We start from the raw sequence: 20537 nt of genomic DNA on the forward strand, positions 1-20537 counted from the left end.
GCACAAGCCAATGAAATTTCACTAACTAATTCCAATGAAAATCTAAAATCAATGAACTTGAAAATATGAACAACTCAAATCAAATAACATAATCAATTTTTTATCAATAATAACATATAAACCAACCAAATGGTGGTAGATGAACAGGTTGGAGAAAAAGATAAAGAAAAACCGATAAGATCAACTAGATCTGAATAGGAGATATGAGAATGGTAGTGAATGACAATTGATGATAGAGATAGTTGCAGTGAACGACAGTGGAGGGACATTGATAGATACGGCGATGGTAGTATAAATGATGGCGGTGATGGTCGATATAATTATAGTGGCGCTGTGGATGCCATGGATTTGAAATTGTTGATTGAAGAGAGAGTGAGTGAGTGAGACACATCGTAAATCGAAGAAAGAGAGAAAGAGAGATTAAGAAAAAAAATCTGAAAACAAGAAAGATAAAGAGAGAGAAACAAAACAGCATATGAAAAAAATTAAAGAAAAAGTTTAGGACTTTTAGGATAAAAAAGATATTTTGGGCCATGTATATAAAAAATTGTTATTATCCTTTCAAAATTTCAAATTCTAGGAACCTTAACTATTGAGTAAATTTTTAGTATTCTTAAACTCTTACACAAATATGTAGAAAGATCTTTTCCTTTTCTTTTTTTTTTTTTTTGTGGGAAGCATGGGGCTTAATTTTTTTCCCCCTTACTAGAAGAGAATTATATTATGAGGGTGTCTTTCACCAAAATTCCCAATAAACAACAACAAAGAACATGAGAGAAATAAATCCTTACCTTTAACGAGGATTAATAACTTGATCACACAGATAGAAATGTAAGTTAGCCCAATTGATTATCCTTTCTTTTGAGAGTTAATTAAAGGGGCAATTACATTGACATGGTGTTAATGAAAAATATTATAAATATTAATAATTAATATTGATGATATAGTTTGTCCCAGTGAATGGATCGGACTGGTCCAAGCTCCTTAAGCCCAAGTCCAAATGATCAAGCCCACCAGATAAATTGCAAGCAAGTTCAACGGGGAACGGGGTAGTCCCCCAATGAACCCTCCGACAAGCAAGTTAGGAAGAGAAGTAGAGTATAGAGGGAGAGATTAGAGATAGAAAGCTTAACCTTCTTCTTGTCTTCAACGTTTGCTTATATCCTTTGGTAATCATTTCGCTGTCCCTTCCGACCTGCCTTCCTCGCCGAAAGCCTATGTTGTAGCTTACCTTGTTCAGGGTAAGGGGGTCCTGTTCCGACGGAGAGATGTTGCCGTAATAAATGTTGTGAAATGCTGCATTAATGGTGATGTGCAGTGGCAATAACTTTGCAGATCTTTGTCTGCTGATGTGGCTCGTCCTTCTCTTGCCGTGTGTCTGAATGTCATTGGCTCTTTATGCCATATTGGACTCCAGCTGTCTTGGACCTCATCAGCTGGGTTATGCATTGGGTTCCAAGTGATGGGCTTGGATTGTCCATAGGTGATTCGTGGCCTTTGTGGACTTATACACGTCAAATATTATAATTTTTTTTTATTTATATATAATAATTTTTTAAAAACCACTCTGAACAATAATTTCCCCTTAATTAAAAAGTTAGATTATTGACTAAAAGTTATATTAAAAAAAAATTAATGCTAAAAAAATAGTTTATCTAATACATTTCTAATTTTTAACTTTTTAATAACTTTTAAATGTGGTTAAAAGGGAGGGGGGGTGTTTGGGCATTTTTTTTAAAGATTCCTAATATTAAGATTTTATAAGACAAAAAATATACAATATTTTCATAATAATTAAGATTCCTTAACATTTTCATAGATAAATTTTCTAATTTCACAAAGAAATTTTATTGAAAGATGTTAGCCAATTAAAAAAACATATTAGATCTCTCTTATTACCTAAAGTTGAAGACGGATATTTTATTATTATTTTTTTCTTTACTTTTTCCAAGAAATAAATTTGGTAAATAAACTAAAAAAATAACGATATTTTTAGTCAATACATTATGTAGTTTATTTTGTTTCAGAGTTGTGCGTCTGTGCATAATTTAATATTTATTTATTTGTCGTAAAAGTTTCAAATGAGAACGCAATTGAATTGTTGGATCAAAATTTGCCAGGCTGTGTGGGTCGGTGCTAACGAATTTTTACGCACTCTTAACTCCGCCCAAATTAATTAGGTGGCATCAGGCCATTTTAGAAAGTTTATTTTTTAATTTTTTTGATATTTTTTAAAAAATTATATAAAAAAATAAAGAGGTGATATGATTTAAAATTGTCAAAATTTTAAATTGGCCCAATGTTGTCATAAAAACATAAAACATGTTTTTTTTTTAAAAAAAATAAACAAAATTTGTTTGATGCATATAAATATTTTAAGAACGTACTAAAAAATGAATAAAAAACAATATTCAGTAAATTATCGAAAGTGATGGTCGATGATAAATGGTGACTAATAGTGATGGATGATTGGAGGTGCGACAGGAGGATTGTCAGAATATAGTCGAAGATTAATTTTTTAAAGAAAATTGTTTAAGAGCTCTAAAATAATGAGCTCTAATAGCTCTAAAAATATAATTTTTTAAAGAAAATTGTTTAAGAGCTCTAAAATAATGAGCTCTAATAGCTCTAAAAATACTGTAGCTCTAATTTATGTGATGTTTTACTTTTTGTTTTTGTTTTTTTTTTAATTTTCAGCACTGCCAGCTCATTAGAGCTGGCTTAGTGATCCCTTTTTAGTGGTATGTAGCACCACTCTTTTTCAAATTGTAAAAATCTTTTCATTAGCTTTTGCATGCTTAATAACACCTTTTATGTATGGTTATAAATGAATTGAATCAAGTTAAGTATTAAATTATTTAAGTTTGACTTAATAATTTAACGAGTTTTAAATGTATTTAAACTTCACATGTTTACTTAACGAGAAAATATCGAATGAATTTTTGACGTGTCGAATACAAGTTGCAATGGCGTGACTTGATTTTTCATAATGTATGTAAATTTATTGAGTTGAGTAGTAAATTATTTAAACTTGACTTAAAAATATAACAAACGTTAAAATATATTTAAATTTGACTACATAACAAACAAACATCAAATGAGCTTTAACAAGTTGAATACAAATCGAAGTCAAGTAACTCGATTCGTTGAACATCCCTACTTTTAATATTAGCACTATGCTTTTTCCAATCTCTAATTCCTTATTTGGTTACTGATTTGTAATTATTTTTTAATTTTTCAAATTGTAAAACTTTTTTTTCTTTGTTTTGTTTAGTTTCACTTGTTTTTAGCACCAAGATTTTTCTAGTCCCTAATTCCTTGATTAGCTATTTGATTTGTTCAATATTTTGAATTAAAAACTTGCAACAAAAAATCAAATTACTTAATCTAAATCTTTTGAATACACTAGTCATTTTATATTTTGTGTTGATATGTGAATTTGATCCCATTGATAATGTTATTAATGTTTTTGACATAAAATAATCACTAAATTGTTTAAAATTAACTTACTGAGTTGAGTAACTTTATAACTTTGCTTAAAAATATGATACGTGCCACTTATATGCGTATTTTTCGTAAAAAAAATGTTAAGACTTGTAATTAATTACACTAAATTAAAATAAAATCATAAATTTAAGATCAAAATTGAGCCAATTAAAATAATAGGAACCAAAATTATGTAAGGATCAAAATACAAGAACTATTGTTATAATTGCCTATTTATTTATGTATTCAATCTTGAACCATTGTTAAAGTTTTTTGCCAAATAAAAAAGTACATATTATTATGGTCATAAAAATTTAAGAGCTTTCTAGAATAAGGGGAGTCTTAGGTGACACTTAAGTCTTCGTTTGAGAAGAAGTTATAGGGTTAAAACAGTTATAAAAAGATAAAATAAATTAAAAAATCAAAAAGATAAAATGTCACATTTAAATTATAATTATTTTATTTTTTATTTTATAAAAATTAAAAAAGTCAAAAAAATTCATCCCAAATAAGATTTTTTAATTTCAAACTAAAATAATCAAAAAAATTAAAAATTAAAAAATTAATTCATATCCCAAACGAAACCGAAACCTAAATAGGCGTCGACGGTGAGAGTGATACATACAAAATTAGGTAAAGCCAGGGTTAAGTATGTAGATCAACCTATAAAATTTGTAGCCCAAAAGATTTGACTACTACCACGAGTCATGACAAAAACTCTTTGTAAATAGCTAAAGATGGAAGGATACCATGCAAATAATACAATAATGTTATAGACTTCAAAAAAAACACAACTTCACAATTCCTATTCATATGTGATTAGTTTAGAAAGAAAAAAAAACAAATAAAAATATATGATTGGTCTATATTATTTTAAGAGTCATGAGGTCTCTAACTTTGGGGTCCCAAGTATTTTTGGCAAGTAATATATAGAAAATTCTAGATAGCGTTTGATTTAGTTTTAGAATCATGATTTGAGAATAAAATTGTATTTTGAATTTGTGAGTTGTTGAATCATAATTTAAAAAGAAAAAATTTGTTTGATTATGAGTTTTGAAAAGAATTTTGAATTGAGTTTTAAATTTTTAAAACGACTTTTGAAATAAGAAAAGTTGTTTGATTTTGAGTTTTGAACAAAGTTGTCAAAACTTAATTCAAAAATATTAACTCATAACCAAACACACAATTCAAAACTCTATTAAAAATTCTATTTAAAGCTCATAACCAAACTCTTTTTAAAATTCAATTCAAAAAAATAATTATAGAAAAAAATAAATTTTTTATTTAAAAAATTCAAAAAAATTCGAAAATATTTTTTTATTTAAAATATTAAAAAATATATTATTTTGTAGTACTTTAAAATTACTTTTGATTGTATATTTGATTTGAATTTTTTTTAATTATTTTGTTTAAAAATATATTTTTATTTTTTAAAAATTACTGTGACAAATTAATTTTTATTTAATTTTTTTTTTTGTTAATTTTAAATAAATGGCCAAATAATTTGTCATTTTGGTCAAAAAAATAATTTTTATATTTAAAAAATATCAAAAACAAATATAAATTTTTTTTTTTTCAAATAACAGGTAGCAATTGTAAAAAATTAAAAAAAAAAAAACAAAAAAGCACTATTCTAGTCAACCAACCGAAAGTCCCGGAGGATGTCCGGGTGAACAATCGGGTAGACTCAAAAATTCAAAAACTATCCGAGAGGATGTCCAAGCAGACGACCGGATGGACCTAAAAATTCAAAAACTCTTTGGTTACCAAATGTGTTTTGAAATGTGATTTAGAATCATATTTTGAAAACTATAATCAAATAAAGAGTTAAAATATGAAAGTGAAATCATGATTTCAAAATGGAACCAAACAGAACATAAGCTTTTTTTCCATAGTCTCTGTCTAGGGGTGTAAATTTGGCCCGGCTAGGCCCAACCCACCTGGGCTTGTCCCCGGGCATTGGCCTGGCCATGTCGGGCCGACCCACGGGCCAGAAAATTAGGCATAAGCCCAGGGGGTATTCAGATCTTGGGCGGGTATGAACAATTTTTTTGTTTTTTTTTTTTATTTTTTCTACTAAAATTTTATTATTTTTCACTAAAAATTACACTGGGTCTCGGCGCGAGCCGAGCCTTGAGTGGGCCTTAAGCAAGCCAATGGGCCGAGACAAACGGGTTTGATCCACGGGTCAGTCTGGACTTCAAAATGATGGTCTAGGCCCAGGGTCTTGGGTTGGGCTCGGGCCCGGGTCCACCCGGGGCCGTGATCGGGCTTCGGGCTGTCTATGCACTGCGAGCCACTTTTACACTCCTATCTCTATCTTTTAAGCCTACATTTTTAACTTATGTATTGAAAAGAGAATGGCTTCCCTCCAGTCCGACTGGAGGGTACTGTTTGGCCCAAAGGGGCCCATCACGTGTCCTGTTTCGATAATTAGAACCGTTCAATGTGTAGAACTCGTCGAATACTATATGCTTATAAAAAAATCACTTTGATTGAATATCGGTAGCTATTTCATCAGATCAGATTTCTGTCAGCCGTTAATTTTTTCACCATTTATTTTTTTTTTATACAAAACTGATTTGATCAAGTAGTTATCGATATCTGATCAACGTCATGTTTTACAAGTATATAATACTCGACGAGTTTTACACATTAAACTATTTATATTATCGAAAAAGGACCTGTGGTGTACCTTCACAAATCCAACAATACATTTCAATTCAATTTAAGACTGGACCCTATTGAAAACATTACTAACTTAAGTATTTAAGAATTTTTGGCAGGCATCACATGGTTGTCTTCCAAGAACTCGTATCATCTTCTTTTACAAATGGAAATGGGGGAGACCCCATTGGGGGAGACCCCCAGCATCCCCAGTGGGGGGTGATTGATTGATATATATATATATATATATATATATATATTTTCTCTTCTCTCTTTACCCCTATCGTATATGTGGGGTGGTAGGGTCGTTCGGTACAGGGGGTCAGAAGCAGTGCTCTTTACAAATTTATTGAATCAAGTCAAATCATATAAATTCGGACATAAACGGAAAGTTTTCCCAAGAGAGGTGTTGAGAAGGAAAGAGGGAATAAAGAGTTATTTTCAAAATGACAAAAATTATTTTTATTTCAATTCTAATTTTTTTCAAAACAGAAATAATACACCAAATAAGCTTTTTAGTAGTTTTTTTAAATATCAAAAAAAAAAAGAAAAAAAAAATGAAAGCATCATCAAAACAACCCCCCCCCCCCCAAAAAGCAAAAGAATTCGATGCGTTTGATTTCAACTTTTTTTTTTTTTTTTAGGTAGGGTAGCACAAAAACCTAAAAAATTACAAATTGGTTTGATTCATATCAAATCGTACTATTTCAGGTTGATTTAGAAATAGGTTATTTTTAAAATTTAAATTTTTTTTTTGATTAAAATATGACATGAAAAAAATTAGTGTGACATCGTTTGGCATGAAAGTTGGGTTGGTTTTTTAGTTAAATTAATCACAAAAAAATAAAATAGGTTAAAATATTAATAAAACAAAATATTACATTCAAACCATAATCATTTTACTTTTTCTCTCGTAAAGTAAAAAATGCAAACCTAAACGAACTTTTTAGCTGAGCCTAAAATAGCTAAAAAACTAACCCAACTTTCCAAACTTATGTTTGGAATAATTTTTTAGTATTTTACAAAAAGGGTGCATAAATATAGAGAAAGAGAATCTTTGGATGCGTTTGGTAGAACTTTTTAAATATGATTCGAGAGTAAGGGTTGTATTTTGATTTTGTTAGTTTTGGAATTATGTTTTGAGTGTGAAAAATTTGTTTGGTAAAAGAGTTTTGAAAAGAGTTTTGAATTGAGTGAGAAATTTTTGATGTGACATATAATATTTGATACAAAAACTTATAACTTCCAAATATACAACTCAAAATTCTATTAAAGTACATAAAAAAATTTAAAAAACTCAAAAAATATTTTTTTTGAATATATAAAAATAACATATATCAATTGCAAAAAAAAAAAAACAAAAAAATTGGCAGTGTTCCGGTCAACCGGACGGACGACCGGTGGGACGACCGGTTAGGCCAAATTTAAAAAAAAAAAAAAAAAACTGAAAATCGCGCCTCACATAGAGTTTTTTGTAGAGTTTTCTAAATATTGTGGAAATATAATTTGAACATCCTATCCAAACATCATATTGGAATGTGGGGGTAGAATCATGGTTTGGAAATCATTCCAAACACAGCCTTTGATTTTTTTGTATAAATCTTTAACTTTTTAATATTTTTAGTAACTTTTTGACTTTTTAACTTTTTAAGTTTTTAGTAACTTTTTGACTTTTTAACTTCTTAAGACTATTCTTAAAATAGGTGAACCGTACTTCACGGTTCGGTCGGTGAATTTATAATTATAGTTTTGATTTAGAAACAAACCAGACATTTAAGTATATATATATATATATATATAGACATTTAAGTATATATATATATATATATAATTTGTTATTTATAGTAAAACTTAAATATTTTATTAGTTTCCTCCATATATTCATAAGTTATTAACCTTTTACTAACAAGTGTGTTATATTGTATAATAGTAGAACCAGTTTCAAACAACCATTTAAATAATTTACTTTGTAAAATAATTAGATATTGCTGGATCTTTGAGCAAGTTATGATTATGTTGTAAATGATAACAAAATTTATAAAAACTGTGGTTCCAGTTCGGTTTGATTTGGTTATGAGGTTTTTATGATTCGGTTTGATTTCAAATTTAAAAAATAAAAATAAAAACAAAAAATTAATGTACTTGAAAATCACCTCTTTTTATTTTATTTTAAATGTAGACTGACTAATGTGTATAATATAACTTTTGTAGCAAAGTTTTTTTCTTAACTTTCTGACTTTTTTCGACAAAATTAAATTCTTAAACGGAGCCTAAATGCATCAATTTTTAAAGAGTTGGGGTTCTTGATGTGTCTGATGAGGTGCATTGAGGGCTTGCATCAATTTTTTTTTTTCCGACAATCTGAACCGTTCATATCGTAAAGTTCGTTGAGTAGATCATCCATATAAAAAATCATATTAATTAAACAATTGTAGCCTCATAAGAAGAGTGCATTTAAAAAATAAATAAAAAAATAAAAAAACCATTAATTTGATTTTAATAATTTTATAAAAATAGTTAAAACTTGATATATTTCCAATTTAATTGATTTTTTATATGAATGATATGTAAGAAGAGTGCATTTAACGGTTTAGATCATCAAACTAACCCAAAAAAAATCCTAAAAACATTTCACAGTAGGGTGGTTGTGCTTTGTGGCACAACAACCACCCTTAGTCCAATTTTTAGTCATTAGGCTTCTCTGGAATTTAAATCTAAACTTGAAAGAATTGTTTTGGACCCATGAGAGCCATCATGGGTCTTCTTTTAATGATCAAAATCATTCATTTTGTAGAGCTCTCATTGTATATCATTTATGAAAAAATTAAATTGATTCGATAATCAAAGTTTTTTCATTTTTTCTTGTTTATGTCAAAAATAAAAATAAAAATTGACAATTGTGTTTTTTTAAATGGACCATTTATATGCTTTTAGACAAATGTAATGAAATAAAATTATTGACTGTCGTGTCAATCTAATTTTTTTTTATGAATGATATGCATAGAGAATTCTATAAATTGAATAGTTTGAATGATCGAAGTGGAACCCATAATAGATTTCATGAGTCGAAACAATTTTTTCAAATTTAGATTTGAATTTATAAGAAGGCCAATTCACTTTTAAATTAACTACCTTATCTTAAAAACAATTTTTTTTTAAAAACAGTTTACTATGTGTTTGATTGGAAGATTTGAGAAGAGATTTGGAAAGGAAAATGAAAAAGGTAGGTGAAATGTGTATAAAATATACTTACAATTCCCCTACTTTCATACACTTTTTCCCTTTTTCTTTCCAAATCCCTCTCAAAATCCTCCAACCAAACACAACATAAGAGTAACTCCAATGCTATTCTTTATTTTTCACTAGTTAGGATGTGTTTGATTCATGAATTTAGAAAGGGATGTGAAAAATGAAAGAAAAAATGTGTGAGAAATGTAGGTGAAAAATAATTATATTCCACTCATATTTCACCTACCTTTTTTATTTTTCATTTCCAAATTCATTCTCAAATCCATGAACCAAAAACAATCTTAAATTACAAAAAACCTACTATCACTTTTATTTTATCTAACTAATTTTTCATCAATGTATTTCAATGTTATTTTTAATTTTACTTATTTATTCATACAAATTAGTTTAAAGAACTTTTCAATAAAATAATTAGAAATTTGTTTAAAATACAGATTATCCCTTGTAATTTAAAAAGTTACAAATATTTTTTTGTAAGAATTTATAAAATAAAATTCTTACTACTCTTTTATACAATAATAAAATTATTTAAATTATTAATTGAAATAAATTTATGATATCATTAAAAATTATTAATTGACTTGATTATTTATTAATAAAAGAGACCATTTGATATGAAATTAAAATTTTCAAAAGACGAAATGTAATTTATAAAATTATTGAAGACAAATTATATTTTAAGTCACGTTTGGGAAGCAAGTTGGGATTAATTTAGCCAATTAAAAAATAAAATACGTTAAGAAGCTACAAAATATCAGATCTAAATTATAATTATTTTTATTTTTTTTCTCATAAAACTACAAAAAAATTAAAAATTCTTCCCAAATAATTTTTTTTAACTAAATTAAAATAGTCAAAAAATTATAAAACCAGTCTAAAAAAATTATTCCGAAAGCTCAAACAAACTTTTTAAAATGTGTATTTATAATTTATTCTTAACTATAGTAGTCAATAAACCAGGAGAAAGTCGTTGGGGGAAGCAGTCAAGGAAGCGTGTAGGGAACGGAGTGTGTGGAGACTCAAAATTGAACGACTCCTACAAAGCACGGAGGGGGAGAGAGAGAAAGAGAGAGAGAGCATGTTTTCGCACTTTGACTCTGCACTGCACTGTGACTGTGAAATGTTGGCGAGAGAGAGAGAGAGAGAGAGAGGGGGAGGGAGAGGGTGAAATTTTGAACTCTTCTCGACGACCCCTGTGAAATAAGAAAATGTTAGGGATTATGAAATTTTTTTTATAAAAATGATTATAAAAAATTTGTGACTTTTAGATTATCTTGATTAATATATGGTATTTTATTCTTAATGTAATTCAAAGATTATAAATCTTTCATAATTATTTTCATAAAAGACTTTTTATAATACCTAACATTGCTACCGTGAAAAACACAAGTCGGCGTCGGTCACCAAAACAAAAGTGGAGTCACGTGGTCCGTTCCAACTATTTGAACTAAATAGTGAATTGACAGATTACGGATTGATAAATTATAATTTGAGCAATATTAAATAAATTGGCGAATTAAAAAATATTTTAATTAATTATTAAATATTTACAGCATATATAATATTAATTTATATAATATATATATATATAATATAAAGTAATTTCACATAATATATTTCATATATATAACTACTAATTTATAACAAATTTTATATCTTAAATCTCTCTCACACTCATTTGTCTTTAATATTTTATTGGAGATTGAAAAAAAATATATATATATATTAACTATAGTGGAGCGGAACGGTTTGGGAAGCAGATTATAAATTTTAAAATTTAATCCACAATTAACGGATAGAGCAGTACAAATTAATACGGATCAGTACAATTTTAATAGATTAGATGATATTTTGTACAGTCTTAAATTCATGTGTGGTATGACATCATTCACATCAGCTTTAACCAATTTTGAATTAAATTATAATTTAAAAAATATTTTTATATTTTAATTAATTTTTTTACATCACACTGCTCTCTATTTTAAAATTTTATTTTATTAAAATATTTCTTTTTATTAATTTTTTGTATTTAAATAATTTTTAAATATATTTTTAATTAATAGTACTTAAGAAATTTAAAAAAGTTAGGTTAAATCTATTAGAAAAAAGAAAATATTGATTAACTAATGAATAGTACCTCAATAAATTTGTTGAGATGCTGTAGTGAAGTTAACCAAAAATTAATTCAAAAATAATTTGTTGAGGTTGATAGAGCAAAAATTTTATAATTTATTAGCTATATTGAACCAAAAATTACATTTGATAAGACTCATACGATTTACTAATCAATTCATACAATTTGATATGAATTTTGATTAAAAAAAAACAAAAATTCAAATCGTGTTGTTAGATCCAAAATTAAATGAATTGTACAATTCAATTTACAATTTATTGCAATTCGTTATAATTCATACAATTTACTGTGATTCAATTCTATTTCTAATTTTGTATATATAATGTATGAAAAAAACGTGATTTTCTCTAAATAGTGAAGATATATAAAACAAATTAATTAGTTATATTGACATATGTATTTTTTTTTTTATGTATATAAATATATAAAATTATAAACAAAACAACATCAAATAGTACATATTAATGTGTATTTGGAAAGGGAAAGATTGGGTACACTAGGCCTTGTTTATTTTGCAGATTAGGTTAGATGAGATTATGAGTATAGTAGGATTGAGCGAGGAGATTATTAGTGTGGTGGTATTAAGTTGGAGATGTAAGATAAAGTGTTTTTATTTGTGTACTAATGTGTTGATATTAGTTAGTAAGGACTAAATCTATAAATTACTTAAAAACTCTCCTCACATATAATTTTGTTAATTTTGTAAAGTGGAGGGAAAAATGGTAATTTAGCCATTAATTTGCTCGAGATGATTAGCTATTCCAATCCTTTCATGGGAATGTTAATCCCACCATGGGAGGGGATTCATGTTACCATGGAATTGCTAATTCTATAACATTTTGTTGCACACAAATATGGGTTTTGCAGGTCCCACCAATTGGAAATCCAATCCTCCCCTCCCAAACTCCCAATCAAACATGACCCTAACCTTTAGTATAATTCACAAAGTAGTTGTCCTGAGACTTGATTCACAACTTCAAGGTTATTAGGTCAATGTTTTATCACTGAACCAATAGTCACTCCTATATAAAAAAAATGGCAAATTACAACAACTCTTATAGTTTAGGACTTGTATCAATTTGGTTCCTGACTTTTCAATTATGATACATTTGATATTAAATTTTGAATCTTGTTCCAAATAAGAACAATTGAAGATTCCATTGATCAATTTCAAGGATAAAATCGCCAATTTAATAAAATATAAACTAATTTAACAAAAAATAAATGTTAAAATTTTTTTTTAAATTTTTAAAAATTATTTCTACCCACTAAAGATAAAATTATATAAAATTGATAAATCTTTTACATATTTACTTATTTATTACCAAATTAATTTTTATTATGTGTTTGGATGATAATCAAATAATGGGTAGTTGTTTTTATTTTTATTAAATTAGTTTCTATTTTTCTAAAAGTCAAATATGGCGACAATTTTAATATCATTATTAAACCAATTCATTAAATCAAAAAATTCAAAATTAAAAATATTTCATATATCAAATATATTGATTACACATTAAAAGCCTAACAACCATCCATTACATAATTATCATCCAAACACATAGTAAACATTAATTTTAAGTAAAATAAATAAATAAATGCATAAAAGATTTATCAATCTTACATAATTTTATCTTTAGTGGGTAGAAATAATTTTTAAAAATTTAAAATATTTTTTTGACATTTATTTTTGTCAAATTCGTTTATGTTTTATCAAATTCACAACTTTACCCTTGAAATTGAGCAATGATATTTTTAATTGTCCTTATTTGGAATAAGATTCAAAATTCATAGTCAAATGTATCATAATTGAAAAATCAGGGATTAAAGTAACACGAATCTCAAACTATAAGGACGGCTAGTGTAATTCGCCCATAAAAAAAATAATGCTTAATTAGTACACATTAATGATCAGCTTTATATAAATATATAAAACTATATATTATCTTAAACAAAATAAATTTTACAAATCACTATTTGATAGGATTCAAGATTCGATTCATAATTTTACAACAATACCCTCACCTATTTGATTTAATTTTTTTTTTAATCAAGAAAAGACTAAAAGTGACGAAGTTATTTAAGTTTTGTTTGAAAATAGATTATTTTAATTAAAAATTTAAAAATTAAAAAAATTCTACTCATAAAAAATGTCCGAGATTCTCTCTCACTCTACAATTTGTATTTTTTTTTTTGTTGTAAAAAGTCAAAAAGTTCTTTCAAAAAGATTTGGAATTTTCGAAAACAATTTTTTTTTATAATTTACAATCTATTTTTTTATTATTTTTTAACATTTTTATCATTTTTATTTACTTTTTAGATCTTCTTAATCTAAATACACTTAAAAAAATCTAAAATTTGAACAAAGTTTTCTTAAAAATTCATTGAATATAACAAAATAGAAAAATGTATTGGTTTTGCGTATTCAATAAATTTTTGAAAGATTTTTACACAAATTTTATATTTTTAAAATGCATCTAGTGAATCTATAAACTTAAACAAATTAATTCAAATATTTTTAAAAATTTGAAAAAAAAAATACTAATTGAAAATTCATAAAACTAATTTTGAAAATTGCCAAACCAAAAATATATATATTTTTTCACTTCATATTTTAGCATAAAAGTAAAAAAGTCACTTCCCCAAGTAGTTAGCTGTTGCCAAATTATAGTAATTTCAGCTTTAATGGTATGCCAAATGAGTTCTCAAAATATAGTATTGCTATTTTTTTTTTTTATCAAAATTAGTAAAATATCTTGTAAAATATCAAATTTTAATTAGAGCTTCTCTTCCTCTTTCAAAATGGGGCTCATAAATGACATTTTTTATGTCACTTTTTGTGTAGAAAATAAAAGAAATGACTAGTCTACTATTGGAGTAACATTGTTAAAATTCATCATGTAATACCCCAACTCGTACTATGCTTAATTATGCACATGTTTATGCGTTTAATATGAATTTGCAAGTTAAGTATGTGCATTGTGTGATTTTGGATTTTATATCTGTTGAATGTAGAAAAATCTGTTATAATTAGAACTTTGAACTAAAAATTAAAAGTCTTAGAGGCGCGATAAATCAAAACCGACTTCATATCTGTGATTAACATGATTTTTAGAGCCTTTGGTGAGATTTTGAAAAATTACGATTCGTAATGAATAAATAAAGATTTTTGAGTTTAATATATATATATATATGTATAATTAGCCCTTTTGTTCTTCATTTGGGGGAAGAAAGCTCAAAGTGTAAGTTAGAGAGAGAAGAAGAGGAGAAAGTTAGGGATTTGAAGGAAATCAAGGGGCAAACCCTAAATTTGAACTAAGATACGTTAATCTACTTGAAATCTTTGGGTATATCTCATCATTTGCTTGAAATCAAGAGGAAATTGGGAATTTTGAACTAGGGTTTTGAGTTGTGTAAGGGTTTGAAATGAAATCATGAAAACTCTTCATTTTTGTTTGATTTGAGTTCATTCTTGTGATTGATCCATGAAACAAACTCTAGATGGTTTGTACAACCAAGATTTGTTGGAAGATTTACCATGTTTGTATGTATTTTAAGCTTGTGTATGACATTCATGATTGTATGAAAAAGATGAGCCAATGAATTTAATGTTGAAGCAAGATTGATATGTTTAAAGTGAATTACACCTAAATCATGCTAGTATATCATGTTTTTGGGTTAGTTTTGCATGAATTTGGACTTGGAAATGAATTTGGGAAGTTTGCATCTTTGAACCATTTTCGGACTGTCTGATTTTGCCCAGACCGTATGAGCGGCCACGGGCACCGCACGAGCGGAACATGAAGAAAAAAAAGGTTTTCATTCTGCTCTTTGGGCGCTCGAGCAGCCGGTTTTTCCGCTCGAGCGGATTTGGGCAGCACGAGCGGTCAAATTGGGCGCACGTACGGCCAACTCCGTTTCAGCTTATACCTGGTAACTTCAAATAGGCATATCTCCCTCATTCGGACTCCATTTTAGACGATTCTTGAGCCTAAATTCAAGCCCCGGAAGTCTAGTTTTCAACGGTGGTGGCCTCACATCCAAATTCTAAGTACGCAATTAGATATGCTCAAATTAGTGAAAGTTGTTTATTTTCTTTTAACTGTTTCATGCCATTTTCTACCCTAACTTAGTTCCCTTTCGCTTCTTGTTATTTCCTTGAACCTTAAATACGTAAACATGATATTTTCAATGGAAAACATATGAGATTGTTGTAGGAAGCATTAAGTTAAGTCATGAACATTTATGGCCGTTTAAAATACATCTGTGGCACAAGCTTTGTACGTGAATCACATGTAGAGAAGTTTAGCATTAAACACCTGAGAGGGATTAAAGAATGGGGAATGATTGAACGGATGTGTAATGAATAAAGTGATTTAGTGAATTGAAAGTAATGTGTTTTGAAATGTTATGCATGGTTATGTTCCTATAGGCTGAGTCATTAAGGAGTGTCATCCGACCAAGCACTGTGAGTAATTTTCTTTGTAATAATATTTTCATATGAAATACTCTAGAATTATGAAACTTATGCTTTGTGAGAGGGTAATTTATGTATATATATTGGGCCGAGTTGGGTGTTGGGCCGAGATAGGTCCAAATACGAAAGACAGCGGATACACCGGTCAAAAGGAGTACTACGATTAGTTCGGTTGTCAGATTTGGCTTGGGGGTAGCTCGGTTGCGGCATATTACGGATTAGCCCAGTCATCTCCTTTAACCAGAGTAAGAGAACTTCAAGGAAGTTTGAGTTAATTCGGTTTGACACTTCTATAGATAGCTCGGTCTTAGCATTCGTAGCCGGGATAGAAGTAAGGAAGGGAAGAGCCGAACTGGTAGTCAGATCGGCCATACCTGCCTGTATAGTATGGTAGTGTTATTCCGGTCATATGGTAGTTCGGCCATAGTAAAAACCATCCCACTTGGTTTAAGTAGTGGGGGGGGTATTAAAGGATAAGCATAGGGGTGAGCAGCGGATATACCGATCCGCCAAAACCGACCGAACCGAACCGATCCGCCGCATTTTGGACGGATGCGTGATGTCAAGCGGACGGTTGCGGATTGATTTTCTCCAATCCGCCAATTTGGCGGACGGATGGCGGATTTGAGGTTCCTTTGGCCGCAACCGAACCGCCAAACCGCGAGTACCCTTAGTAATTTATAAGATTTCGTGTTTTCAATTTGTTTGAATATTTTGTTTGTGTTTTCAATTGAAAAGAGTTCAAATATTCTGTTGAAAAAAAGTTTTTAACTTGAATATATTTTTTGAATTGAAAAAAATAAACATATTATTTATTTATATTTTTTGGTTTTTAAATCTAACTTTAAAAGTAATAAATAGAAAATATAATATATGCTGGTTGGTTTTTGTTTTCAAAAACATATATAAATGTAACAATATAGAGACATACAATCTCTACTATTGCTTTGTTCTTGGTTTTGGTGGTTTGCATTGTTTTTATATTTTAAGAATCACAGATTGTAATATTTTATGTAGATGAGGCATGTTGTGATTGTAATATGTGGATGAGGCATGCAGTGATTGTGATATTCTAAAGTTTCAAACTTTCTTTCTTTGGATGAGACATGCAGTAATTGTAATACTTTTTTAAATCATTAACTGTAATACTTTCTTCTTTTTTTTTTCTTTTTTTTTTGAGGAAGTGCGCAAGTTGAATTATGTTAAAAATTTATAAAATTTCAAACCGCCAAACCGATTCGCATCCATCCGCCAAACCGTCAATCCGCTCAATCCACATCCGCCGGATTGGCGGACGGATGCGGATTGATTTTCTCCAATCCGCCAATCTGGCGGACGGATGGCGGATTGGAGGTTTCGTGGCCGCAACCGACCCGCGCCCACCCCTAGATAAGCATTATCCTACAGGAATATGAATCCTAGGAGGACTCTACATGGAGGAGTAAAAGTCCTACTAGGATTGTGCCACACGAAACCTATAAAAGCTCACAAATATCACCTTTGGAGAGGTAACACACAACTTTGCTTCAGAATACACAGAGCTTTTGTCTATTTGTCAAGTTTACTGACTTAGGCATCGGAGAGGTTTCCGGCACACACCCGCCGGCTAGCTCATGTTTGTGTTTTCAGGTGACAAAGCGACGTCATACGGAGAAGCGCAGACTTGGTCAACAGGATTATACGAGAAAGTATATTTCTTTCCCGTACAATTGGCGCCGTCTGTGGGAAAAACAAACAGAACAAAACCTCTTGATTAAAGCTTCTCCCCTTTACAATCAATGGCACACATTGAAGAATTGCCGCAGTCCGCCGTCGACAGGCTAACTCCAGATGGAGGCACAAGGCGTGAAGGATTACCTTCTGTCCCTCCCATGGCGGACTTGGAGTCCCAGCGACATAACCCCAGGAGAGATACTAGGGGAAGACGGACTCACAGCCCCCGTCAATCTCATTCTCAAAGTCCTGACAGGCAAAGAAGGAGGATTGACCCTTAAGCTCTGGAAGATCGCGTGAAAGAGCAAGATGAATTGATAAGAAAGATGGTGGCGGACATGGAGGCCTTGAAACGCTAGATGAAGAAAAAAGAAGTGGCGATAGGAGAGGGGCGTAAAAACAAGACGCCCCCTCGCCACTCAAAAAATCGTAGTAGGAATACCACACCCTCGCAAGGAGAGAGTAGAAGCCTCAGGACAGGCGATACTCAATCCTGGTCTTCTAGAACTCGCCACTCCAGGTCTGAGAGGACGAGATCTGAAAGATCATACACTGAAGGAAGCACGTATTGGCCCTCACATTCGCACCAAACCAGATCTAGACAGACGGAGCTACCCAGAACATCCGACTTACGAACCGTGCTCGAAGAAAAGGCACGATGCAAGGAGGATGCCAGGGCAAGGGATCCACACAGAGTTTCAGCCTTACAGCGGTTGGCTCCTCGAACGCATGGAAACGTCGAGGTTGGAATGCCAATACCGCGCCCTACCTATGAACCAACAGACAAAGCATTAGCAAGGCTGCAAACTTCGCCGTTTGTTCCGGCGATTGAAAACGCGCCCCTACCATCAGGCTTCCTTCAGCCGAAATTCACTACATATGAAGGAAAGACGGATCCCTACTCACACTTGAGCCACTTTCGCCAGGTCATGGCTGTTTACAGGCGAAACGAGGCCTTAATGTGCATACTCTTCCCGTTTAACCTTGGCGACCTAGGCCTGACTTGGTTCGAGAAACTTCCTGAGGGCAGCATAGCCTCCTGGGCGTAATTAGCAGAAGCATTCGTAACAAGGTTCCGAACAAACACTAAAACCCCGGTGGAGATCAACCAGCTACTCTCCATCGACATGGGCGATAAAGAGACCCTAAGATCTGACAATAGTCGCTACTGGGAGACATTCAATCAGATTGGGGACTGCCCCACCAATCTCGCCATTGCGCAGTATAAAAGAGGCCTTCCAGTCGGAAACAGACTAAGGGACTCAATCACCATGACGCCACCTCTCACCATGGAAGCCTTGATGGAAAGAGTGCATCAACACATCAGGGTAGAAGAGGATGGCGCACGTGCCAAAGCAAAATCTGGGGCAACCACAGTACCAGAAAAGAAAACCTTAGCAAAGGTCAACACGGTAGATCGAAGTAACAGAAACGGACGTGGCAGACGAGATAACGGAGAAGAACCGGATAAAAGATGGTTGAGAATCCGCACTGCCATAACCACGGTGTTCAAAAAATCGATATACCGGATTCTGAGCGAAATAAGAGATGAACCTTTCGTCAAGTGGCCAGCCAAACTAGGGGAAAGACAGAAGGACTATGACGAAAGATCACGGTGCACCTTCCATAAAGAAAAGGGACACCGTACTGAGAATTGCACACCATTGAGACAACACCTGGAAGAGTTGGTGGCAGCAGGCCACCTGGATAAGTACATTAAAGGAGGGACGCAACTAGCCCCCAAGGATCACAATAATCCCAACGGGATACCAGTCGACGCCCCACCCCAAGGCATTATCAATGTGATACATGGAGTCTTTGAACCTGAGCGTGTATGCGAGCTCAGAGGATCAATCAAAAAGGCTGAACACTTAAGAGAGGTGCTAAGTGCCCAACTTGCCACCAAGAAGGGGAAGACAGAGGCAACAAACGTCATGTCTTTTTCAGACAAAGACTTAGAACGGATATATTGCCCTCACAATGATGCCCTGGTCGTCACTCTCCGAGTCAAGGATTTTGACGTCAAGCGGATTTTGATTGACCAGGGTAGTTCATGTGAAATCATGTACTACGAAACATTTAAACAACTGAAGCTACAAGACAAAGACTTGGCGCCTGCTGTATCACCCCTAATTGGATTCAACTCTATGCCAGAATGGCCCGTCAGCAAAATAATTCTTCCAGTTAGAGCAGGAAGCGTGACGAAACAAGTGGAGTTCTGGGTATTGAAGGTCCCCTCCACTTACAACATCATCTTGGGCAGAACATGGCTGCATGCCATGCGTTCGGTGACGTCATCCTACCACCAAGTAATGCGGTTCCCCAACGACACCGGTATAATTGAAGAAGTCTATGGAGATCAGATCATGTCAAAGCAATGTTTCGCCACGGTGAATGGCAGCCGCGCTGCTAAAGAATACGTTCATTCGGTGGAAGAACCTGAAAGCAATGAACTATTCGCGGATGTCGGTAAAGAGGCTGATCAGAAAGCAGTGGAGGACTTGGTGGAGGTAAAAATAGATGAAAAGAACCCGGATAAGTTCTTCTTGCTCGGTTCGTCGTTGTCCAGCACTGAGAGATTAGAGGTCTTGGAATTCTTGACCTCTAACATCGAAGTGTTCGCCTGGACACCCTACGACATGCCAGGCATTGATCCAAACTTCATCAGTCACCAACTTAATGTCCACCCATCCGCCAGACCAATCATCCAACGAACACGCAGATCAGCACTCCACCATGTCAAAATAGTGGCGGAAGAAGTAGGTAACCTGCTGGAGGCAGGAGAAATTAGAGAGGTGCACTACCCGAAAT

At 31.5% G+C, this 20537-nt stretch overlaps 1 protein-coding gene across 1 annotated transcript in view; it reads left to right on the forward strand.

Annotated features, from left to right (window-relative positions):
* The first annotated feature begins 219 nt into the window (after window positions 1-219).
* The window catches only part of LOC145797726 (uncharacterized), a 45672-nt gene continuing 25354 nt past the window's right edge, over window positions 220-20537 (forward strand). Inside the window, exon 1 of the mRNA XM_082885140.1 lies at window positions 220-372. Coding sequence (XP_082741266.1) covers window positions 220-372 — 153 coding nt within the window. The remainder of the gene's footprint in view (window positions 373-20537) is intronic.

The sequence above is a fragment of the Camellia sinensis genome, chromosome 8 (genome assembly GCF_055761805.1).
Source record: "Camellia sinensis isolate YWXY chromosome 8, ASM5576180v1, whole genome shotgun sequence".
NCBI lineage: Eukaryota > Viridiplantae > Streptophyta > Magnoliopsida > Ericales > Theaceae > Camellia > Camellia sinensis.